Below are 25,187 nucleotides of genomic sequence, written 5' to 3'. Positions count from 1 at the left end.
GCAGCCACTAACAAAACTTCCAGATTAAAGAAGACTGGCAATGAAAATGGAATGCAGTATCAATACATGAACATGGTATCATAGACCCAATGGTTGCTCCATTAGGATTGAATATGAAGAGGTGCACCTGGACCAGCTTGAAGTGAATTAGAACTAGCCATACAAAATGCAGTGCCATGTTGTAACAGTGGGGACTACACAACAGCTGCATCTGTGGCTGTGGAGTTGGTGGCCACAATTGTCTATATTCAGTCTTACCATTCTGTTCATAATCATAAACTGTCATTCAGTAGGTTGCCAAATTGTATTTTACCTACTTTCATGCTGTTCTTTTCTTTAACAATGGAACAGTAATATCACCTTTAATCTTCTGTGGCATGGTGTCAGTTTATCATAATCTGTTCACCATTTAAGCCATGTATGTCCATGAAGATCTCAGTAGTACTGTGAGAATACAGCATACAACCCATCTAGACTTAGTGATTTACCTTTTTCAGCTTTGTAGGCAAAATCTGTAATATGTCAGCATCAGTGGTTTTCAGTATCAATCTTTTCTCAAACATTTTTGCATAGATACTCATTTATGACTTGCTTGTGGTATTAGTTACTATAATACTTATGTGTAGTTAAGATATCAATCTAGTTCATCAGTTTGTTTCCCTCTTCATCGTTAACTTCCTCTACAGACACCAAGTTGTGATGCTGTACCATTAAAAACGTAGATCTATGGTTTTCTCTGTGGGTACATATCTGCACTGTGGGTGTTTTTAATTCCTTCCATATGTGTACATAAAACAGTTGTTATTTTATTCATATCTCTTGACACTATATAACGTCATATTTGTAGTAGTATTGGCAGATTGCTTATGGCGTGGTCTACACTTGATCTCTCTAGATCATCTTCTTCTAGAATGTCTAAACTGGCAACTAACAAAGCTGTGGTCAAACATACTTCAAAAGTGCCAAAGTTGTCTACACTGGCAGGAACCAGTCTTTCATCATCTATTTCTTATATGCATGGGGCATTCCTATGTAAAAAACACCATGGTGCATGCAAGACCTATTCTCTTCTTGTGGCTCTACCACATACATCACCCTAACAGGTTGTTTCATGTCCACACTCACTCAAAGCATTTTCTGTGTGCCTTGTGGCATGTTATCATGTGAACTGAGTCTTCATGATTTCTCTTATAGTTTAATTGGTTTGTCGTATATGATAGACAAACCTTGCAGCTGTTTATCACTGGTGACAGTTTCCCTATGTGGAACAATGTTCCCTAAGTTTCAACGTGTGTCACCAAAGATCAGTTTTAGCCTGATGACTAACCAGACAACTCAACTCAAGGAGCCAATATTCATTTGGAACCGTTCTGCCCCAACCTGAAAACACAGTCATATTACCTCCAGTGACGCTACATCACTATTACTTGTGCCATGCAGCTTATAACATGGTGGGTTCAACTGCTTCGCAAACTCATCATGTATACATGTGCCCCTGGGTCCAAAAAAATGTACACTTATTACTATTCACAAAGCCAACTAAGACACACTCTGACTCTGCATTTCTTCTCGCAGCATCAAAATTTAGTGGGAGTGCCATCTGTTGGACATGGAGTCCCTCTTGGTGTTCAACAGGTGACTATTCTGCCCTTGTCCATTACTCCTTCTGTTCCTAAAATCTCAGTGTTGGTGCTCACCCAAGACACACCTGTCACATATAGTTGGTGACACTGCCTTTGGATGTTTTCTGAATGTTCACATGTATAACATTTTAAGTCTATGGAGAAAGCACCTTTTTTTTCCTGCACTCATGTTGTGATATCTATCTCCTAAAGTTCTGTAGCCATCCTAATGGCAGTAGCCAAATCTTTCAGTGTTTCTGCCCATACCCATCTTTACATGTTGCGTGGCAGTCTCTTATAAAGGCACTCGGCACCCTATGCTCCACTTCTTGGAGAGTAATTTTGTTTGATCATTCTCCACTAGCTCATATGTGTTTGCATTGATCTTTCTGTTTCTGTTGACAAAACTGTCTACTGTCTTGTTCTGCTTCTGTAACACACCAGTCGGCTGCTCTCAAAAAAAGCGTCATACTGTTCTGTTTCTTATAGCTTTGCACAAGACCTTCCCTTAGCTCCTCAAATGTAAGTGCATTCCTCAACCCTTCACTGTACCTAACAAGTGCTTTTGCTTCCCCTATCAAATGTAACTTACTCATCTATTCTACTATATAAAGACAAGCTGTCGTTTAACATTGTGACCAAAAATCTCTAAAAGTACTGGAACAATTTACTTGAAATTGATACATGATACTGTAATGAATGTTCAGACAGACATAGACTATACATTTTTAATATATGTGATATGCATATTTATATATGTAATATATAAAAGGGGAATGTTGTAACCAAAAATCTTGAAATGTTCTCGAACAATTTACTTAAAATTTGTGTGTGATACTCTACTCAACATTTGGACAGACATATGCTACATATTCTTTTAATATATAATATGTAAGCATATATTTAATATAGATAAGGGAAATATTGTTAGCAAAAAATTTGAAAACTCTTTGACTGATTTACTTCAGATTTTTGCATGATGCACTAATAAATGTTCAGATGGACATAGGCTATATATGTTATATTATGAACAGAATTATTGTTATAACCAACTTCAAGAAAGAAAATTGTGTGCTGTACTGTGAAAATGTGTGTTTTTTTATTTCTTGCAATCTGTTTCAACTATGATAGTAAGGCATGTAAACCATTAGACAAATTGTTTTTCACACATTCTTTCTCCTTATATATAATTTCAAACAAAATTAGTAACAGAAAAATGTGCTGTTTTGTTTTCTTCAGTGCTGTAAGTTTTATAGAAAACAGGAAAAGTGTATTTATGGCTTGCCAGCTTATGATTAGAATAATACTACACAATCTGAATTGTCAGGATTTTGTAATCCTGCTCTTTTGCAGATTTAAACTATGCAAAATACTGTCATTGAAGCTACTATCCTCTCAGATCCTGCAGCTGGAGAGGTCTCTCTCACTCCCTGTATCCCATTCATTATAAGCGACTTCAATCACAAATGAGGGTTCAGTTTGCAGTAACAATACACAAGCGTCAAGGTGAGAGAGAGGGATAAGAGAACATGTGGAGATGGGGGAAGGGAGAGGAAATTGACATAGAAACAGAGGAGGAGGAGATGGACAGAGAGATAGGAGAGGAGGTTATTCACAGAGAGAGGAGGAGGAGGAAAGAGGAGATGGGCACTTGGGGGGGGTTACTTTGAGAGTGTATATCCAGTTTTCATACATATTTATTTAGCAATTGTCAAGGATTGCCAGGTTTGCTAGTTTATAATAATTTCATGTCTTTCTAGAATCCCAGCCTAGCAACTGCCATCAAGTCTATAAACAATACATCCTTTGTTGGTTTACCAGAATGTGGTTAACCAAACTTGTGACAGCTGCACCTAAGGAAGGAATAGTTAACTAGATGAGACTCCTTGTTCCCTCATAGCACCTAGCTCCCTATGCATTTCCAAGTTATCTGTTTTCAACTGCAGTTCTTGGTTTATAAAAGACTTAATCGCTTCCCATTTGGAAACCCCTTGGTCTCAATCTCCGACATTGTGAAACCCCTGTCCATCAAATCACATCATATGCAAACAAAATACAATAACCCAACACATATGAAGCATCAAAACACACAGAGACAGCAATACAGTATAGATAATCTGAAATAGTTATTCTAAACTATACATCTAATCATGCACCACCTTGACTCCCTATATTGCCTAGCAAGATGGTCATAAGAATGACATGTTATTCTGTTTAGATATACATAACAAATTATAAATTTATGTTTCTGTTTACCAATAAAAGATGTCATAGAATCATTGAAATTTGCTGAAACCTGCTGCAATTTTATCACAATATGTCATATGATTACTACATTTTGTACTGGCTACTGTCAATATTCAGTAGTTATTATTAACATATAAAATCGTTTTCTTCAATCATTCAATATTCTTCTCCGCTGTAAAATATTACAGAAGAAATGTGTTGGTGTAATGAAACAGCACTACCTTGTTATGCACACTGAATACATTCATATTAAAGTACTGAAATATTTTATAGATTACAATTGGAAACAGAACAGCTTAGTTACTATATCTCTAGCAATGAAAGATGATCACTCAGTTACTGAAAAATAATGTAAAATTGACAGAGATGCTGCAAACGCAGTGAGTATGCATACATTTAAAATTGCATATAAGTTGAATAATAATAAAGGGCAGTTTAGAACAATGTGTACATTTGTTCCCTCATTTAACTGGTTATTCAAGATTGTGTGACCAGACTTCAAACTTATGCATTCCAGCACTGTGTTAAGCAGTTTTTTCAGTTATTATGAGTTCATTTATGGTGTTTGTATTTTTTCATTATGTTTTGGTATCCATATCTCTCCTCTTGTTGGTTTTCAGTTTTCAAATTACCACATTGCCTTCCTTCAGTGTTACCAATTGAGGTGTTGCAGCAGTGAAGACACTGCTCAATCTGGAGGAGTGGGGCTCAGACTTCTGTCTTGTTGTCCAGAGTTTGGTTTCCTGTGATATTCCTTAATCAGCTAAGGCAAGTGCTGGGACGTTTTCATTGAAACGGGCACATTCAGTTCTTTTTTCTGTACTTGTCTGTTCTGTCTCAAAATGACCTCATTATTAGTTGGTCATTAAACCCTAATTTACCTTCTTTTTCTTCTTGCTATTCCACTGTTGCATTTACATACCTGTGTTTCCTTTCTACCCAAAAAATTGGCATCCACATTTCCATCCATGTATGCATAGATACACATACACATGATGAGGATGTTGTTGTTGGTTTGTGTTGTGATCAACATCATGGTCAGCAGCACCCATACAAGTTCCCAGTCTTTCCATTCCAAGTCTCACCTCTCCCCGAATGATGATGAGGACAACACAAACACCAGATGAAGGAAATCCTCAATCTGACCAGGAATCGACCTGGGGCCCTGTGATCCAGAGGCAGCAACACTAGTGACTAGACCATGAGCTGTGGACATATACACATGTATTACTGTGCATTTGAATACTTTAGTTGCATCATACACAAAGCACCCTGCAAATGAATGTTCTCTTTACATTACTGTCTATGTTTCCCCTAATGGTCTTCTTTTGTCTTGCTGATTTGTACCTTTAACTCTCATATTGGAATACCCCCGTTTCCCTCACACCTTTAAAACAAAATGCTAGCAACTTACTAGGTCATGCAAAGCTGTTGCATAAGTGTAATGGCTTTCTTATCCTTCTGTTATCTCTAAACAGCTTTTGTTTCATACTATATCAAGCATATCATTCCTTATTTCATCACCTATCCTGTTTGAAAGTTTCCCTCTTGATTTTTGGTTTATTTGACGTGATTACTACTAATTTTCACCTCATTTATCACTGTTTACTTTGGACACTTCACACTGACCAGAAAAAGATTTGTTGCCTGTGTGATTATTAAAAATTCTATATCTTCAGGAAAACTTCAGTGACACCTAATATTCTCAGTTGTTTTGGTCATTAAATTGTGATGTATCTCCAAATATTTATTTTTTGAAAGACACAGATGAATTCAAAGTTTAGAAAGCTGCATACTTCAGTGAATTTGCTTTATCTGTTACTTGGAAGTTAATTTTCGAAGTGTTTGATGACATTTCCATAATTATAATATTCAACTATTTAGTTCTTATGACTAATGTTGTTGTTATCATTATTCCATTGCTGAAATGGAGAAATTTTTGATTTCTCAGGGGTGTACAGTGTGACACAGAACATGGAACATAATGCATTTTGAATCTGCCTGAGGTTGAAATGTGGTATGTCATCAAAAGATTCATTTCTTGCAAAGAAGATTTCATTAGTAGATGAAGGGATGGGACAGATTAGAGGCAGTCGTATGAATTTGATAAATTATAAAATGATTGGCCATTTCTCCAGAGAACAATAAGAGCACTTTCATAGATGACTGAACAGGAGAAAAAAAAAACCCGATGTGAACTTGGAAATGATGCAGTAATAGAAATTAAAAATTAAATTTAAGTAAGCATATAAAAGTTTCATATTATAATAAAAATCAAACCTAGGTTCCCATTTACTGCCACAGACATTCCACCTCTTACATTATTTCCCTCAGTTTATTACTTCTGCAAACTGATACATAGCATATTGTGACAGGTAACTTGTTGATGGAAAGACCTTTTTGTTTCAAAGCTGAACATATTTTGTCTTTTAACATTTAAAGAAATTTCTAATGTTTTAATCTTTGCATGTAGCCTTTATCTTGTAAGAAATTTCAAGCACAGTTGGAAATACAAAAGCAATATTTTACATTAATTGTAGCTGTATTTTATAAGCTGATATTGCTGTATAGCTATTTTTATAATATATGAAATTTGCAAGGGGATATTTCAGCCTTTTGCTGCAAAAAAGGGGGTATACTTTTAAATCTAGTGAAAATCTAAGATGCATTTTTCAACAGTTATCACTTTTTGAATGTAATTTTAATATATCTGCATTTTAGGTCTGTATTTGTCTTATTCTGTCTTTCATTTCAAGGATACATTCTCACAATTGCATGAGTAAGGTCTGTAGAGAGAGGAATTTCAATTTGAGTTTTGTGTTTGTATTAAAGTTTCCATCCTGCATTACAGTAGCTGTATCATTTGGTAAACACTATTTAATTGTTTTAATTTACATTTGGTCTTAGTACCTTGCAACAGATAATTAGGACTTTGGTATTCTTGTATGCTTTATACTGGATCACAGTGCATGCACCCATATGCAATCAATAGTGAGTATCCCTGGATAATATGTTGTACAGAGTGTGATAGAACTGCTTGGGTCAGACAAATGAGGAAATAAATGTCCAGGTGAATACTGTTTACTGTTAAATCACTTTTGCTGATTTTCCTCAGTCCTCTACAATATACAAATAAAATTGTCAATTTTTGCCCATAAATTTTTCAAAGTGAAATTTTAGAACGACTGTACCATTTATCAAAGTATGTCAGAAATTACACTTAATCTACTCGTATGATCAGTAAACAATAAATCCTCAAAATTGAATTACTGTCCACAACAATGTATGGAAATATTCCTCTGTAAATAGCTCAAGTACTTTATCCTGCTGTAAAGAACACTTACGACCATCAGTGTTTAGTGTCAGTTTTTAATTTTGTTGATTTTTATAGTTTGTAAAGATTCATTATGCAGTAAACATACACTCTGATGGACATTAATTATAGCTTAAAATTTATTGCACTACATAGTGGGTGGGAAATTTTTTTATTGCAAATGAGTTTTGAATTAGGAACTTGATAGATATGTGAAATAAGCAATAAATAGTATTGCAGAGTGTAAGTGTCAAGAACTTTTGAATCGGTTAGCTGTCAGTTTGAACAATGAATGATATTGTAAGACAACTGCTAGTAGAGCCTTAAACAAACATTGGAAAGAAGTTGGAATATCACAATCCAAAGACAATAAAAATATTAACTTTTACTACTCAGTGTTGCCTGCCCAATTCTGATGTCTCCTCTTGGTCATAATAATTTAGTCTAAATTTGTGGAAATGACAATAATTGTGCTTACAACAGGTAAATGGGAGACCCTAACAAAAAAAAAAAAAAAAAAAAAAAAAAAAAAAAAAAAAAAAAAAAACAAAAGAAACCTAATTTGCAAGTATTGTCAAAGGTTAAATAACGGATAATATAAGGGGTTACCAAATGAAAATGAGACAGATGAAAAATGATAAGTAAATAATTTATGATTTCAAAAGTAATCAGTATAATTATTAATACATTTATTCCACTGTCGGACAAGATCATCAATGCCTCAATAGAAAAAATGTTTGTTTTGTCTCTAGAACCATGGTTGTGCCCAGGCATGTACCACTTCATCTGAAACTAATCAGCGGTGGGCACAAATGTTTTTCTTCTGGGCTCCAAAAATATGGAAGAGATCAGGACTGTATGGAGGATGTGTAAGGGCTTCCTACTGAAACTTCTATAGTGCAGTTGAAAACACATAGGCAACATGTGGGTGGGCATTATCTTTCAACAGAATGATGTTCTCCATCAATGTTTCTGGGCATTTGGAGCTTATGTCACTCTTCATTTTTACAAAGTGTCCACATATCGCTGTGCATTAATTGTGGCACTGTGTTACAGGAACTGAATGAGCAGTGGGCCCTTGCAGTCAAAGAAAAAGGTCACAAGACATCCACAGCACTGGCGTGCCTATTGTTCCAACTGAACTGCAGACATTTCACTGAGAAACCCTTACATGTTCTCCATTCAGTCCAGATCTCACCCCATGTGACTTCCATATTTTTTGACACCTGAAGAAAGGCATTGGAAAACAAAACATAGATTTGCTTGGTGGGAGGAGGGGGAGGGGGGGGGGGGGGGGGGGGAAGAGAGAAAGGAGGTGCATGCCAAGGTATTACCATAGTTCCAGTTCTGTAGGTAACAACTACAAACATTTCCCAAGACAGCATTGGCCATCTTGTCTCACAATGAAATAAATGTGTTAACAGTTAAGAGAATTACTTTTTAAATTATAAACAGTTTACTTACTTTTTTCCCTCTGTCTAATTTTCATTTGACTGTCACTTATGCATTATTTTCCTACCACGGTAAACTGGAATTAACTTTTGCTCAACTTGAGTGATTTTTCCATAGTGTAATGTTCATTGAAGTCAGTTTTGCTTGATGCAGTCACTGTGATAAGACATTTGCAAGTCTGTTGTGATGTTCTTAATAAAAACATAATGATTAAAAAAACATAAGTATTATATTTATTGACAAGATCTGATCCTTACTTACAGGTTCTGCTTGGTATCCAAATAGTTATTAATCATCTTACTGAGACTGCTAGTTCCAAAAATATGTTAAAAATTACTTTACTGCATATTTTCTTAGTCATGTAGCTCTACTGAATCAGTAAGTGAGGGAATCGTTAATAAAAGATGAAGAGAGCCTAAACTGGTTTGTTCAAATGTTATTAACAGCCAATAATGTGTTCATGACATTACTGAGAAGCTGCTTGAAACTGTATCATCATTTGTTACCTAATATTTTTCTATAAGCATAAGATGTCCATCTGTTATGGGAAGTAATCATTTCTGAATGAACTGCTGTGGTGATGGATAGATGGTGAAAAGTTGGCCAGCAGAGCATGAAACATTTTAAAATGTTCAAATCTCAGAAACTTGAAGACAGCACCAAGAGGAGAGTGATACAGTCTATTTGAGTATCTTGCTTGATGAAAGAACATTAAGAAGCTAGCTGGTGTATGCTTTAAATTTTCTACATTTTTGTCTTTCTTTTTTGTGAGATAACAAAAGCATTGAGTGTGTGTGAGCAGAGAAACAGTTTAATGGTGTCATGGTAGGAATTATTAAAGTACAACTGAGACCCTAGTGCTTTATGATGCATAATGTTACTATTTCTACAAAACTCATTGAAAATTATTAAGTTTTTGTTCAGTATTCATGCAGTTATGTCAGTAACTGATTTTACTATAATCCCTCTAGCATTAAATTTATTATCTGTTAAGAAAATGAATCTATGAAGTGTGTTCTTCTCTTCCCATGTAGGTCTGCAGGTGGTGCTGAAGTCCATAATAAAAGCAATGGCACCACTGCTGCAGATTGGTCTGCTTGTATTGTTTGCCATTGTCATTTTTGCCATAATTGGGCTCGAATTCTATTCAGGGGCCTTACATAAATCCTGTTACAGTTTAGAAGATTTCGGTGAGTAGCCTTAATGCTTTTTATGTAGCTGCTCTTTGTGTTTCACTTTTTACTGATTCATTGTAAACTTACTAAATGAGTCCTTGAGAAAATTTCAGGCTCCTTTAATACAAAATTAAAGGTACAAAAATATAGAAATGGATATGGCTTCCAACGAAGATAATATATTTGTGTTGTTGTTAGCATCTTTGAAATTGATTGTTGCATCTTATTGTGTATGACATAGAATGTGACATAAATCTGCACATGGGAACTTCAGAGGATAAAAGTAAAAAAGTATGTATTTATCAACTCCTAAGGCCTGATGGAAACTATAGTCATACATGGATAAACTCAGGCTTTTGGAAATATTAGTGATGTCTACTGGGAAAAAACAGTTTTTTTTAAACTTTTTAGGACTGTATGGAAAATTAACCTAGCATGCAAAGGCAATCAGCAAATTAGAATGAAATGTAATGCAACAGACAAAATTTGAAACATGTTAGATCAACAGTAACAGACAAGATAGCTTGCAAGGCAGATGTTGAGATGCAGAAACTAGGAAGAAAAGCATGACAAAATATTACAAGTAAAATAATTAAAGAACATGTCCTGGATGTATGGTCAGTGAGTGGACATTGACACTATGATATGTTGTGTCAGATCTACTCTTTGTTTACCTACAATTATGTCATTTTGCTTAAGTGTTAAGGTTTCTCTTCACATCAGTGTCAACTTGGATAAATTAGGATCTGTGTAGATGGTTTCCATTACTTGAGGTAAGAAGGTAGCATATTACAGAAAGGTAGTGTTGCAGATTATTGAACTATGGAGAATTTAGGGTCCACTTAAGAGTGTGAATGTATGCACTGTGTTCTACATGCTACTCCCACACACAGCATACATGATGGCTGATTGCATAATCACCTCAAAAGGTGTCACCCCTATTTGGTGTAATGTGCAACATCATCAGATGCTCTCAAGAAGAGAATCTTAATGCATGTCTCCACAAGCACCAGACATGAACATTCTTGCCACGTAAACATGTACCATATGACAACCATCACCAGTCTTCACTGTAGACACCATTCATGTTCCAACCATATTTTCTTGTGTCCTGTTAACTGGGTGGGCCACTATGGTATTGAATAACCTCTCAGCTTCGAGCTTGACTATCAGCTACTGCCCTTCTCTCCAGATTGGCCAAAAGTTTATTGATTCTCCGTTTTGAGGAAAATATTGATATGCTTTAAATACCTATGACAACTTCCAAACGCCTTGCAAATGCAGCCAATCATGAGACTGAGACCAACAGAGTTTTTCCTTGCATTTCAGCGCCATGTTTAAATTCTTTCTACCTGTTGACTGATTTATTTAATTGGTATGTGCAACAGGTATGCATAATGATTCTTTGTGGATATTATGTGACCAGAATTAAAAGTTGAAAAAGCATTAACAGTTTTTGATCACTCACTGCAAATGTTTTTAGTAACCTAAATTAATACTGTTATTAGTAAAATTATTAAAGTTTCACGCTGGTATGTTATGGAAAAAAACAACTCCAGTACTCTGTGTGTTTTTCAGATGTTATAGTTAAAGAGGGAGATTTAGAAACTCCTTGTAATGCAGACAGCGAGTTGACTGCACCAAGAGGAAGTTATGTTTGTGATGCTAATATTTCTACTTGTTATGAAAAATGGGATGGGCCAAATTTTGGAATAACATCATTTGATAACATTGGCTTTGCAATGTTGACTGTATTCCAGTGCATTACTATGGAAGGATGGACAGCCATTCTTTATTGGGTAAGTGCTTTACATATTTTGACATATTTGTTTTGCTACAGAATCAAAATGTTTAATCTCTTTTTGTGTGTAAAACTATTTTTTGTGGGGAAATAGAAATATTGATGAGTGGAATCACTAATTAATGCTTACTATGCAGTCTCCCACTGCATGATATTTTTGCAATGTTGTCCAGGTCACGTGAAAAATTTTCAGGTGTTGTTAGAAATAAAAAAATAGTGAAGCATACTTCAAATGCAGTAGATCTCAGTATATAACCAGCATTACATTGATTGAACAGATCAGTTACAATTAAATAATATAGATCATTATTTTCAAGATAAATGAAATAACCATTCCCACCAGAGTGAATAGTTATGACCTTAACAATAAAACGGTCAAGTACAAAAGCAAACCATGGTATTTAGTAGCTTAATTACCACAGCATTAGAATATGTGTACCATCACAGAAATTGAAAAAAAAGTACTGCAAAATCACCATTAGGGCTAGCAGAAATAATCTCAGAGAGTTAACCATAAGAGACTACTGGAGATACAATGTTTCTCGTACTTTTATTGACAGTTTTTTTTTCACGCATATTAATCACTCAGTAGAAGAAGAGTTCATCCTAAGTGACAAAAATGTGTTCACACCCAGCATGTGTCCTGGGTCAACCTGTGATCAGTTTGCAGAATATCTGCTGTACAGCTTACTCCACTAGGATACAGGGGACATTTGTTTTGCAGTGCACAATTCCGTTGTTTCCACATGTGAGTGGAAGGACTGTTGGGCAGTTTCTCTCTTCTCTCTTGTTCTGGCAGTGGTGTCAGTGTGGCTGATATACCAAGGGTTTAAGCTAATGTAGTGAGGGTGATAGGTAAAACAACTCCAAGAAAGAAAAAGAAAACTATGAACTGAGCAAATTGAAGAATAAAATTTTACACATTAGCAGAAAAAAAGTCCTGACTCTGGAAAGACTTATTTTTGAAAACAGATCTCTGTCAAAGCTGATACTCTAAAAGAGAAAGGTATTGATACAGGGTGGGGCAAATAAAAGTGGTCCAGAGAACAGAGTTCCAGAGTACAAAGAAACACAGAAGAGGAAAGTACTAACTTGACTATGGCAGATGTTGAAAGTGACCACCATTCATCTCTTGGCACATTTTATGGTGTGCGGGCACATTTCAGAATGTTTCTTGACTTGTTCAAAACAAATCCTATATGATGCCATTTCCAGACTACACTTTGCTCGGAACACTTTGCTGGCACTTTGATACCATTAAACTTCTCAGCAGGTAACTGACCACACCATATCCACAACCTTATTGTCACATAAGATTCCACAACCAATACCTGGTGCTCCACTGTGAGTACCATCATCCAATTTGGACTGCTCTACTCACACTGACACAGCCCACACAATGCTCTTAACCATGTGGATCACATGGCTGGCATACACGTGGTGTGCATGTCACTTGTTGTGGTTATATACATACATTTACGTCCAGTTATAACCAATCATCCAGTCATATCCACTCATCCCCACCGTGTTGCTTATAGATATTCATGTGTTTGCCAAAACAAGAATTTTGTGGTAATGTATTTTACTCTATGCCAGTCATTTGAGGAAACTGGACATACATTTCTAATGCAAGTGCACACAATCTTTCCATGTGTCACAGATTTTGCTATAATAGGGAAGTGAACACAAGTCATTTATTCACCTTGACAATTGGTAGAATTCATAAAGGAGAGCCAATAGTAGAATCCATACAAAATCATCAAAATGATGGTGAATTATTTTGATTTTACTAATACAAATGCAGTGTTGGTAAAAACTGGTAGTAGTAGGTTAGGCATCACTGTTTCAGATGTACAGACATAAATGTGCAGTGTCTTTGAAATTTTATTTTATTTATATTGTTTAAGAGGAAAACATTAAAGGTATTAATTGCAAATGGACTTACAAAATTGAAGAAGAGAAATTTGTTAACATCTAATATAAATTTAATTATTATGAAGTATTTTCTGAAAGTATTTGTCTGGAGTGTAACATTGCATGGAAGTGAAACAAGAAACATAAGCAGTATAGACAAGAACAGAAAAGAAGTTTTTGAAATGTGGTACTGTGGATGAATGCTGAAGTTCAAATGAGTGATGGAATAACTCTGGTAATGAAAAAAGGACTGAATCAAATTGGAAATGAAAGAGTCTCATGGAATAATCTGTTGATAAGACACTTCCTGAGGCATTAAGGAATAATCTGCTCAGTGTGGAGGGAAATGTTCAGGAGGGTGAATTGGATGGGGAGGAGGGAGGTGTGAGGGTAAAAGTTGTTGAGACACACTAAGACTTGACTGCAGCAAGCAGCTTCAAGCACGTGTATGTTGCAGTAGTTAGGCGCAGATTACGAGGTTAGCACAATTACAATTCTGATTTTCATTCTCTGTACTGGTGTTCTTTATGTGTGTTCATTGTATAATAAAATTAAATAATTGTAGACATAAGAAAGAATTTTCAACCAGTAAATCCTAATATGACATACACTATCTACACTCCTGGAAATGGAAAAAATAACACATTGACACCGGTGTGTCAGACCCACCATACTTGCTCCGGACACTGCGAGAGGGCTGTACAAGCAATGATCACACGCACAGCACAGCGGACACACCAGGAACCGCGGTGTTGGCCGTCGAATGGCGCTAGCTGCGCAGCATTTGTGCACCGCCGCCGTCAGTGTCAGCCAGTTTGCCGTGGCATACGAAGCTCCATCGCAGTCTTTAACACTGGTAGCATGCCGCGACAGCGTGGACGTGAACCGTATGTGCAGTTGATGGACTTTGAGCGAGGGCGTATAGTGGGCATGCGGGAGGCTGGGTGGACGTACCGCCGAATTGCTCAACACGTGGGGCGTGATGTCTCCACAGTACATCGATGTTGTCGCCAGTGGTCAGCAGAAGGTGCACATGCCCGTCGACCTGGGACCGGACCGCAGCGACGCACAGATGCACGCCAAGACCGTAGGATCCTACGCAGTGCCGTAGGGGACTGCACCGCCACTTCCCAGCAAATTAGGGACACTGTTGCTCCTGGGGTATCGGCGAGGACCATTCGCAACCGTCTCCATGAAGACACCATTAGGCCGTCTTCCACTCACGCCCCAACATCGTGCAGCCCGCCTCCAGTGGTGTCGCGACAGGCGTCAATGGAGGGACGAATGGAGACGTGTCGTCTTCAGTGATGAGAGTCACTTCTGCCTTGGTGCCAATGATGGTCGTATGCGTGTTTGGCGCCGTGCAGGTGAGCGCCACAATCAGGACTGCATACGAGCGAGGCACACAGGGCCAACACCCGGCATCATGGTGTGGGGAGCGATCTCCTACACTGGCTGTACACCTCATCGAGGGGACACTGAATAGTGCATGGTACATCCAAACCATCATCGAACCCATCGTTCTACCATTCCTAGACCGGCAAGGGAACTTGCTGTTCCAACAGGACAATGCACGTCCGCATGTATCCCGTGCCACCCAACGTGCTCTAGAAGGTGTAAGTCAACTACCCTGGCCAGCAAGATCTCCAGATCTGTCCCACATTGAGCATGTTTGGGACTGGATGAAGCGTCGTCTCACGCGGTCTGCACGTCCAGCATGAACGCTGGTCCAACTGAGGCGCCAGGTGGAAATGGCATGGCAAGCCGTTCCACAGGACTACATCGAGCATCTCTACGATCGTCTCCATGGGAGAATAGTAGCCTGCATTGCTGCGAAAGGTGGATATCCACTGTACTAGTGCCGACATTGTGCATGCTCTGTTGCCTGTGTCTATGTGCCTGTGGTTCTGTCAGTGTGATCATGTGATGTATCTGACCCCAGGAATGTGTCAATAAAGTTTCCCCTTCCTGGGACAATTAATTCACGGTGTTCTTATTTCAATTTCTATGAGTGTATATATGATGACCAGTGTAATTCAAATTTTGAACATCTTCAGATCTTTAAAAACAAATAAAATACACGCCACGTTTCACTCTATAAACCAGTAACTAAACTGAAACACACATGTGATAAATATAAAAGTGTATACAGTACCACTGTAGTTGCAAAGCAACCTAGCAGTTTTATGTACCATGCTCAGCCTCCATATGTCCCTGATTAAAAGTATGCGGACATTGCTATGTAATGCGGAATTGACCAATAGATGTTATGAGAGGTGGACCTGCCATTATAAAACGATGCAGAGAGTATTGTGTTCTCAGTAGAGACGCAGTAACAGTGGAATGCATCAGTAAGCAGAGCTCACTCACTTGAACTAGTCACCTGAGTAACAAAGATATCAGGAACTTTTGAATCCTTCTAAAACTGCCCTAGTTAGTTGTTGGTGATGTGATTGTAAAGTGTAAACATGAAGGAGCACTAATAGTGGTCCAGATACATTTGATCATGTAATGTGAGACCTTAAAAGTAACAATAAATATTGAATAACTATAACAATTTATCACCGTCTCTTCAGTATCTGCATGTAAAATAATTTTTTATGCTATGCCTAAAAGGTGTTTTGAAAAACATTTATCAGCCAGAAATGTGAATTATTGAAACTTCGTTTTATTCGAAACTATCTCTAGTTGCGACGAGCTCATTTTTCACTGAGCCACTTATATTTTAACATTATGTTGGTAATGGGATTTGCCTATGAAGAATGACTGTTAGTTCAGCAAAGTGTACATTCATTTTGTGGTATGAGCTTGTAATTGATCTTGGTTGAAAAAAAAAATGACAGAAGATGACTGACAGATCTCATGGATCTTTTAGATATTAACTGTGTCAGATAATCAGAATTATATTTATTGTTTTTGCTGTAGCATCGGTAATGTCTATGTGATTATTATTGCTGTTGTTATTATCTTTATCTTCATCATCATGTATAACAATTTGTGACAACGGCACATTGACATTTGTGTGTTGCCTTTTTCTATTACCAAAATTTGTGTGAGTGTTTATTTTTAGGTATGTTTAACATTTAGGTATCTATTGTTTTGTTAAATTTTGTCCTTTTTTGTTCAGAAAGTTGTGAGAGTTGTCTTTGTGATCTCAGTTACAGAGTGTTCTTTGCACTTTATGGAGATTACTTCTTGTCTTATTTACTGTGGTTGCAGCGTTAAGTACACTATATTAAGTTGAAAAGTCAAGAAGCTAGTTTATGCTGATTATGTGGATCTTACTTCTCTGCACAGTTGCTTGAAGGGCTTAATATTTTTCATTTCACTTGATGTGTACTGAATTCCTGAACACGACAAGTTGCTAAGGGAATCTCTCACTACACTATGCAATCACAAAACAACTGTAGCAACCGTAGTGATTATGCCATATAGACTGCCATGATTAGGCACTGTCTTTTGTCATTACTTTTTCTAGTGATGAAAAAACACATTCTCACAAAAGAGCATGGCAGGTGGTATGTGATGCATGGCTTCTTGGAATATCACAATTGAATTACAAATATGTAAAGAGATAAAATATTCTTATAGGCTACTGTTTGCATTTGTGTAATAATGCATCGTATAGTGTATGAGGAAAAAAACAAAGTAATTATGAAATAACACATACAAGTATGGAGTTATGACATATAATGCACTTGTTAAATTACAGATTCAGAGCTTTGGGTTTAATCAGTCTTAGGCACTTAATGGTCTTAGAACTTTTTCTGGTGCTTAGTGTGCTGTTCGCTTTGCTAAGTGCTTTGATAAGTAAATGATGTCAAGTTAATTGAAGTTCAAGTTCCACATTTAAGTGCAAATACTCTAAAGCTGATAGTGTGAAGCCAGAAAGAAACAGTCAGATACCATTTTCAGTTGAGCCATTCATAGTGGTATTTGAACCAAACATTGGCTCAGTGACTGATTTGCTTATTGGTTGGATATGTTGCAGCATGAAACATGCTTATTTTCAGAACTAATTGCATAATTTTGCTGATAACGTAAGTTTACCCCCAGTGTTTCACATGATGAGCTCTTGCATTTGAAACTGTGGGTACTGTTAGGCATATATACCATCACTCTCACTGTTATTTGTGTATTCTTGATCACTGGACAGTATTTACTGAAAATGTTAGTTTCTCTGATTTTAATTCCATCCATATAATTTAGCATTCTCATCTCATATTTTCTTATTATCACATGTGTGGTTATATTCCATATTTTCTACAATATAAATATTTCTTTTGATTTCAGACAAATGATGCACTAGGTAGTTATTTCAACTGGGTATATTTTGTGCCATTAATCGTCCTGGGTTCCTTCTTCATGCTCAATTTAGTTCTTGGTGTTCTTAGTGGGTGAGTAATCTGAAATAAATACACAGTAACAGTATTTATATGTTTAAAGTAATTAATATCTTCATTCTTTATTGTAATGATTTTCATGTATTGAATTTAATATTTTTACCATGTATATCAATCACTTTGACCTTGTGAGGATGCTCAATGTTTAAGACACTGGATTTTTATCTCTGAGGAGAGGAATTAATACCAGTCCAGCCTTCCAGATTTAAATTCTCCACAGATGCTCTAAACCAATTAGAGAGATTTCTTTGAGAAAGATATGGGAAATTCCTTTCCCATCTTTATCCAGTCATAGCTTGTTTTCCATCTCTAATGACCTTGTTGTCAATCAGACAGTACAGCCTAAACTTTTCTCTTTTTTTTCAAATTATTTGGTTTTGGTTACTTTTACTAAATTGATACAGATGTATGTGTTGTAGAAAATTAGCTGTATAATTTGCTTATTTTCCTAAAATTCTGTCATATTTTATCAGTTGTGGACCACATTCAGGCTCTGTATGTGTAGGAGGGTAACTAATGGGTCAGGTGAAATAAGTGAAGGTGTACTGAAATCTGCTACACATAAAAACAGCTTCTGACATAGTAGGCGGGCTGGTAAAGTATTCATTCAAAAAAGAAAATTACAGCTTATGTTTAACAACAGTCTCTATATTGATAATAAATGGGATATTTGTCGAATGAATCTGATTGCTGGTTATATAGCTGGGAAACTATAGACAGAACAACATTCTGAAGATGCTATAACCAGAATTTATGATTTCTAAAAAGCTGTAACTAGTATTTTCAGTGTGGTATATGGGTTAAGGTGATTGCCCACTGTTATGAATTGTTGTAAAGCAAAACGTCACACATGAAGTGCTGGTTGTGGGTACTGACATTAATATTGATGCAGAAGTAATAAATAACACACTATATATTTTATTCCCTGTTCTCTATACCCTAATTAACACATACTCATATGGCAATTATAATGCACTAATTATGTGCAAATGAAATGTATCATCAGTTACATTTAATGGTGGGAGTAAGTTGTGTTTGTTTTACAAATAATTTGTAACATTTCAATCTGTATGTATGAAGCAAACTTTATTAATAAATGCATTGAGCCATTTAATAAGTTTATTGCGTGAACTTATCATGCAAAGTATTTGTTGTTTGATCATCATTATGATTAATACAGATTGTGTTGAAGTACACACGTAACTAATCAGTCATTCTCATTTAGCTTTCTGCTTTACATTTGAGAGGAGTACACTGTGAAGGAGGATGCAAAACAGTTTAACTATGAGGGTGCTTTCATTTCATAAGTAAATAGCAATATAAATGACTTTCAGATATCACAGGCTGCTTTTTTTAAATTATGTTTTATGTTACATACTTTAATTTCATGAACCGACATACGTATATGAGCATGCACTTGTGGCCACCGAAAGCTATTTATGTTGCTATTTACATTTACAATGAGAGAACTCATGTCACAATAAAGCTTCAAACCCATACATTAAAACAATTTCGTTTTTACCTTTTTCTCACTGACAGTGCCACTGGTTGCTCAGAAAGCTTTACATTCAAAGTGTCTATGTGATTTAATATTTACATAAATCAATATAATGACAGAGTTATGATTCTCCAAAATGCATAGTGTATAGTTAAATAAAAGTGGCTGATCCAATTTTTTCATGTTTCAATTACTATTCATAAAAGTCACAATTAGCATCAGCCTAAAATTTTCACGTTCGAAACTGATTCTCTTCAATTTTCCTGTAGTTTTCGTCCACATTTTCTTGAAAATAATAATATCTTTCAAATCGTTGCCAGGGCATAAAATACAAGAAAAAGTGTTTCAGATTTTTTTTTTCGCAGAATTTTTTTTTACTTTTGAAGAATTATTAATGTTTTTCCTTTAGTTTCATTTTTTGTGTTATCATTCATATTTTATTTACATCATTCTTATTTTGATATGTTCTGTTATCAATATTAATTTTTTTTATTTTTCTAACCTTTGGGCACATGCACAAATGTTTCCTTTTCAGTGAATTTTCAAATGAAAGAACTCGTGTTGAACGAAGAGCAAAATTTTATAAAACTCGAACTAAACAACAATTTTCCCAAGCATTTGGGGCATATCTCAGTTGGATCACTCAAGCAGGTATCCCAGGAAATTGTAACATTATACTACTAGATTGCTGTATTTCTTTGGAAATTGTAGATAGCACTGCATAAGCAGTAGCGGAGAAGTAAAACTGAAATGCTTGTACAAGAGTTGTGTAATGGTAGAGTTGATATGATATTTGTTTCATAGGAACAGCATACACACTGATAGTTTCCCTATATCTTCGAACTTGTTTTTGTTAAGAATCTGTCTTTGAATCATTTTGCACCCAGTGATTTTGATTTTATTCCACCCCTGAGAAAAGACTAGCATTAAGTGCATTACAAAGCTAATCTAGTGGTGTATGCACAAAAGATGAAGATTTCAGAGAACCAGGAAAGAGCTCACTTTTTTCGAAGAGCCAGGAAAGAGCTGACTTCTTTTTAATAAGTGTTCATGTCTGTTACTGTTCACAAAAATAATTTGTCATTGGCTTTGAATTGTCAGTCCCACATTTGATTTCATAAGAAAATGTGAAATTGCAAAATAAGAGTTTCTAACTGTAGTGAGTAATATGGTGCACCAGAAATTCTTTCCATCCAAAAAATAGCTTCTGTGTGTAACATCATTGGAGAATCATTTTTGCAGTAAATCTGGAACTAACAATCAGTCATTATTGATTCTGCTAGTTACATCTTATCACCATAATTATCATGATCAGTTTTTTTACCCAGTCTTCTTTATGTGTCAGTTATCAGATAAGAAGTGACTTCTGTAGTGAGGACAAAAAAAAGGTTATTTTTTTCCCTTCTAGAGTATGAATTCTAATGCAGTCTGCACTGTCAGGAATGTAAGCAGTTACAAATTGAATTGTTATATCTTTACTTTGAATATTCCTGCTGCTGATCCACAATTAATAGCAGGTGGAATTCAGACCTTAATTTATAGAGCTCTACTAAAGAGACATTGTTTAGACTTTCCCAAAAATATGCCACTGTTAAGCAAGCCGGGGTGGGAAAAGCTACTCAACTACCCACTATCCACTTCATATAGATTCCAGTAAGATATTATGAGCTAATCAGATAGTTAATGTTGCCTAAAAATGTTTAGTTGTAAAAAGACCCACTACTGTACTAAATTACTGCCTTTACGTGAATCAGCCATTATAGCGATTCTCAAGACTGAATGCAGCTCATTATTTTATCCCTCAACCTTGGTCTTTGAGTGGAACTCTCCATGTTTCCTTTCCTGTAGTATAATGTTTGACTCTATCTTGGCCTGTTAAGAGGCCTGTTCATATCATCAGTTATTTGACATCCACCGTGGATAGATGCATTCTGTAGACTTCTCCATACAATATGTTCTTCAATGGTACACATCCATTTTGCTCCTGTATGTTTTCTAATGCCATCTGTCCATCTTCCAGTCTTAGAGTCCAGCAGAGAACTAGCTATTCATCTACCATCCATTCAACTAGATACATTTCCAACCCATCTCCATTTAATTTTCATTATGATCATAATTATGTCTTTCTGTGCTGACTGTTTCCTTTTCTATTTCCTTGTTGTCTTGTCTCTCACAGCAATGCCAGACTTACAGGGGTTGGACAGATGTTTGGAAACACCCAAAACTCAACACACTACCATGCCTAATATGGTGTAGGAAACCCATTAACTTTCAAAACAGCTTCTAGTCACCACAAAAGCAGTCTTGGACAATGCAAGCTGTGCAGACAGGGGCCATGTTGTCTTGGGACACAGCATCACCATTGGGGAACAAACACTGTATCATGAGAGGGACCTGATTAGCCAGAATGGTCACACCAAAATAGCCACATAATCCTTGGCAGTAATGTGACTTGAAGAATACCATTGTATTGCAGCCCATATCATCATTGAATTTCCACCAGGTTTCATTCTTGCCATGTGAACTCAGCCAGATGTTGGAAACAGTGTGAAACAAGACTCGTCAGAGCAAATGACTTTCTTCCCTTACTCGATAGTCTATGTTTTACGGCTTTGCCACCACGTTTTCCTGTTACGGGCATTTGAATCACTGATTGGTGGTTTTGGAATTTCAGCTAACCCTGCAATTCCCTGTTGGTGGAATTCGATTCATATTCTTTTGGTGGCAACAAGATTTGTGAGTGCAACGTTCAGTTCTGGAGTGAACTTTGCAGCCGCCATCCTCTTCTTTTTCATTATGATCCTTTTCAATGACTGTATGTCATGATCACTCAACACATACTTTCATCTGTGTTGTGATATAACAGATGATATTTCCCTGCTTTCCCTGTATGTACTATAAATCCTCGATATGGTGCTTCTTGAAACGCCGAACACATGCCTTAGCTCCAACATACTGCACTCATCACTATGCAGAACACTGTTCTGAGCATGACTGACACTTGCAACATATTAAGGACATTGTACAGGTGCCATTCATGGTTATATACAACAGCACAACCTTCATGCTTAGTTAGCATCTGCATTTATGTTCAAGCATGCATTTCATGCAGTGTTCCCATATTTTTGTCCAACACCTGTACATCTTTCCAGTATCTGCTGAGCAACAAACAATTTCGTACTTTATTTAATAAGTTCTTCCATTTATTGTTGTATATTCTCTGCACTAAGCAAATAGTACAGTGTCATTCATAAGACAAAGGTGACTAAGATATCTTCCATTAACTTCTTTCCTTTTCTGTTTTTCTCAGTTTGAAGGTACAAAAACTTCCTCTATGATTGCTGAGATTGGTTTTGAGGCTATGGAATCTTCTGGTTTGACTCCTCTTTCAATTTGGGATTTTTCAGTGCCCTGATGAAGTTCAATGGGAGCTATTGCATTGATGTATACACTCTCCAGTATAATGCCATAGACTGAATCATTACATCATTTCTCAATGGTTATCAGTAGCAATTTAGGTGAAACTGAGTATAAAGCTTTTTCAAAACCATGAATCCCAAACGAAGTGGTAATTCATACTCATTGCACTGTTCTGCAATTTTGTTCATGACTTGCAGATTGTCCTTTGTACTGTGTCAATTTCTAAAGCCAGCTTCTCCCTTTGTGTGATTGGAACCTAATGTTCTTTGTTCTGTGCAGTTTTTCTGCAGTTGTAGCGAGTATCTAGTACACTGCATATATGAGACTGTCCAGGCTTTAGTTTTTTATGTCTTGTCTCTCCCCTTTCTTGTAAAACAGAACAATTACAGTTTGGTGTAATTTTGGGCAACAGTCTTCTTTCACAAACATTCTGTAAACTATTTAGCAGATACCTTATATCTGTCTTTTCCTCCATCTTTAAGCATTTCTGTTGAAACACCATCACCCAGTTACTTCCCTTTCTCCATACTACAAATAGCTTTATTCATATCCTTTTGCATTTTATCAGGAACTTCATTATTTTCATAAGTACCTATCTGTTTTTCTGATCATCTCTTTCATGCAAACCTTTAAAGGAATCTTGGAATTCTTGAACAATTTTCTCTCTGTAGTTTGTCATTGTGCCAGATGTTATATTACCTTATGAAATATGACATCTACCCAGCATAAACTTCCATTTCATCATCTTCGTACAGTTATTTCTTTACTTGTTTCATTTACTTAATTTTCTTAGTATCTTACCACTTTGTCTTAATAGTGTTGTTTAATTAAGCATATTTATTCATTTCCTAGTTATTGTTTATTTGAAACTCACCTTCTCTTAAACAGCTGCTTGTTTCATATGAGACTTTCTTTTCACTTGCTTGCTTCATACATGCATTCACTTTTCCTGACTGCAGATATTCTTTTGTTAAATAATTGCTGCTTCCATCTGTGTTTTTATAACATTCTTCCTCCCAAGATACTGAACACGTAACCTATTTTAATGTTGTTTACCTTGATATTATTAATAAATGATCATAATATACATTTATGACTTCCTGCCTGATGAGTCTCTGTTTAATTATATATCTAACTGTACTCTGTATTGTATGAACCTGTGGTCACTTGCAGTTTGAAAGCGACCATCACATCCTGCACAGTTTCATTTTTCATTCTATGTGGAACTTTTGGAACTTCATTTTTTGTTTCCCTCATATGGGAGAATGTGTTAAGCATATACATGCTGTGTTTCTCAACAAATTCTATTAGTATATTAAAACAAATTCTATTAGTATATGACTTCTGTCATTTCTGGTGTCTTTACCATTGAAACTTTTATATAGAAGGAATTGTTTGTTGTGTATCTCTTTTTTAGACTTTATTTCGTTTCTCCATCTTTGCCATTTTTGAATAAAGAAAGCAGAAACAACTCTTCAGGTGTCAAAGTCTCTAAACGAAGATGCTGTCACTTACCAAATGAGAAAGTGCTGGTATGTTGATACACACAATAAAAAACACACAAACACACACACAAATATTCAAGCTTTCACAACCCAAGGTTGCTTCATCATCAGGAAAGCGGGAGGGAGAGGGAAAGATGAAAGGATGTGGGTTTTAAGGGAGAGGGTAAGGAGTCATTCCAATCCCAGGAGTGGAAAGACTTACCTTAGGGGGAAAAAAGGACAGGTATACACGTACACACACACACATATCCATCTGCACATATACAGACACAGGCAGACATATCACCTTACACTCTCCCTTAAAACCCACATCCTTTCGTCTTTCACTCTCCTTCCCTCTTTCCTGATGAAGCAACCTGAGTTGCAAAACCTTGAATATTTGTGTGTGTATTTGTGTGTTTTTTATTGTGTCTATCAACATACGGGAGCTTTCTCGTTTGGTAAGTTACAGCATCTTTGTTTTTTATATATATTTTTCCCACGTGGAATGTTTCCCTCTATTATATTCATAGAAACATATATAGTTTCATATGTGAGATCTGTTTTGTGGTTTTGTTATGATTAGTCCTTTTTTTAAACTTTAGTCTCCATAATTTTGTTAAACAGATTGCTTTTCATTGTGTTTACAAGGCATCTTCTTTCTTCTTACAGAGAAAGCCATAATTTTTGGAAACTTGTAGATATCTCAAAGTTTTTATGGCATTTTGATGATCCCTTTTCCTTGGGTCTTCAGTGAAGTTGCTGTCATAATTGACTTGTAATCCAAGGTCTGGTCTTGTTTTACATGAAAAATAAAGAAGACTTTCTGTGACCTCATAATAAGGAAATATTGTGTGT

At 36.1% G+C, this 25,187-nt stretch overlaps 1 protein-coding gene across 1 annotated transcript in view; it reads left to right on the top strand.

The window, feature by feature from the left end:
- The window catches only part of LOC126298058 (voltage-dependent calcium channel type A subunit alpha-1), an 860,595-nt gene that overhangs the window by 59,851 nt on the left and 775,557 nt on the right, over window positions 1–25,187 (top strand). Inside the window, exons 4-7 of the mRNA XM_049989377.1 lie at window positions 9,669–9,824; window positions 11,388–11,608; window positions 17,818–17,921; window positions 19,961–20,076. Of these exons, the coding sequence (XP_049845334.1) occupies window positions 9,669–9,824; window positions 11,388–11,608; window positions 17,818–17,921; window positions 19,961–20,076 (597 nt within the window). The remainder of the gene's footprint in view (window positions 1–9,668; window positions 9,825–11,387; window positions 11,609–17,817; window positions 17,922–19,960; window positions 20,077–25,187) is intronic.

The sequence above is a fragment of the Schistocerca gregaria genome, chromosome X (assembly GCF_023897955.1).
Source record: "Schistocerca gregaria isolate iqSchGreg1 chromosome X, iqSchGreg1.2, whole genome shotgun sequence".
Lineage (NCBI taxonomy): Eukaryota > Metazoa > Arthropoda > Insecta > Orthoptera > Acrididae > Schistocerca > Schistocerca gregaria.
This window is presented reverse-complemented; position numbering and strand designations above follow the sequence as displayed.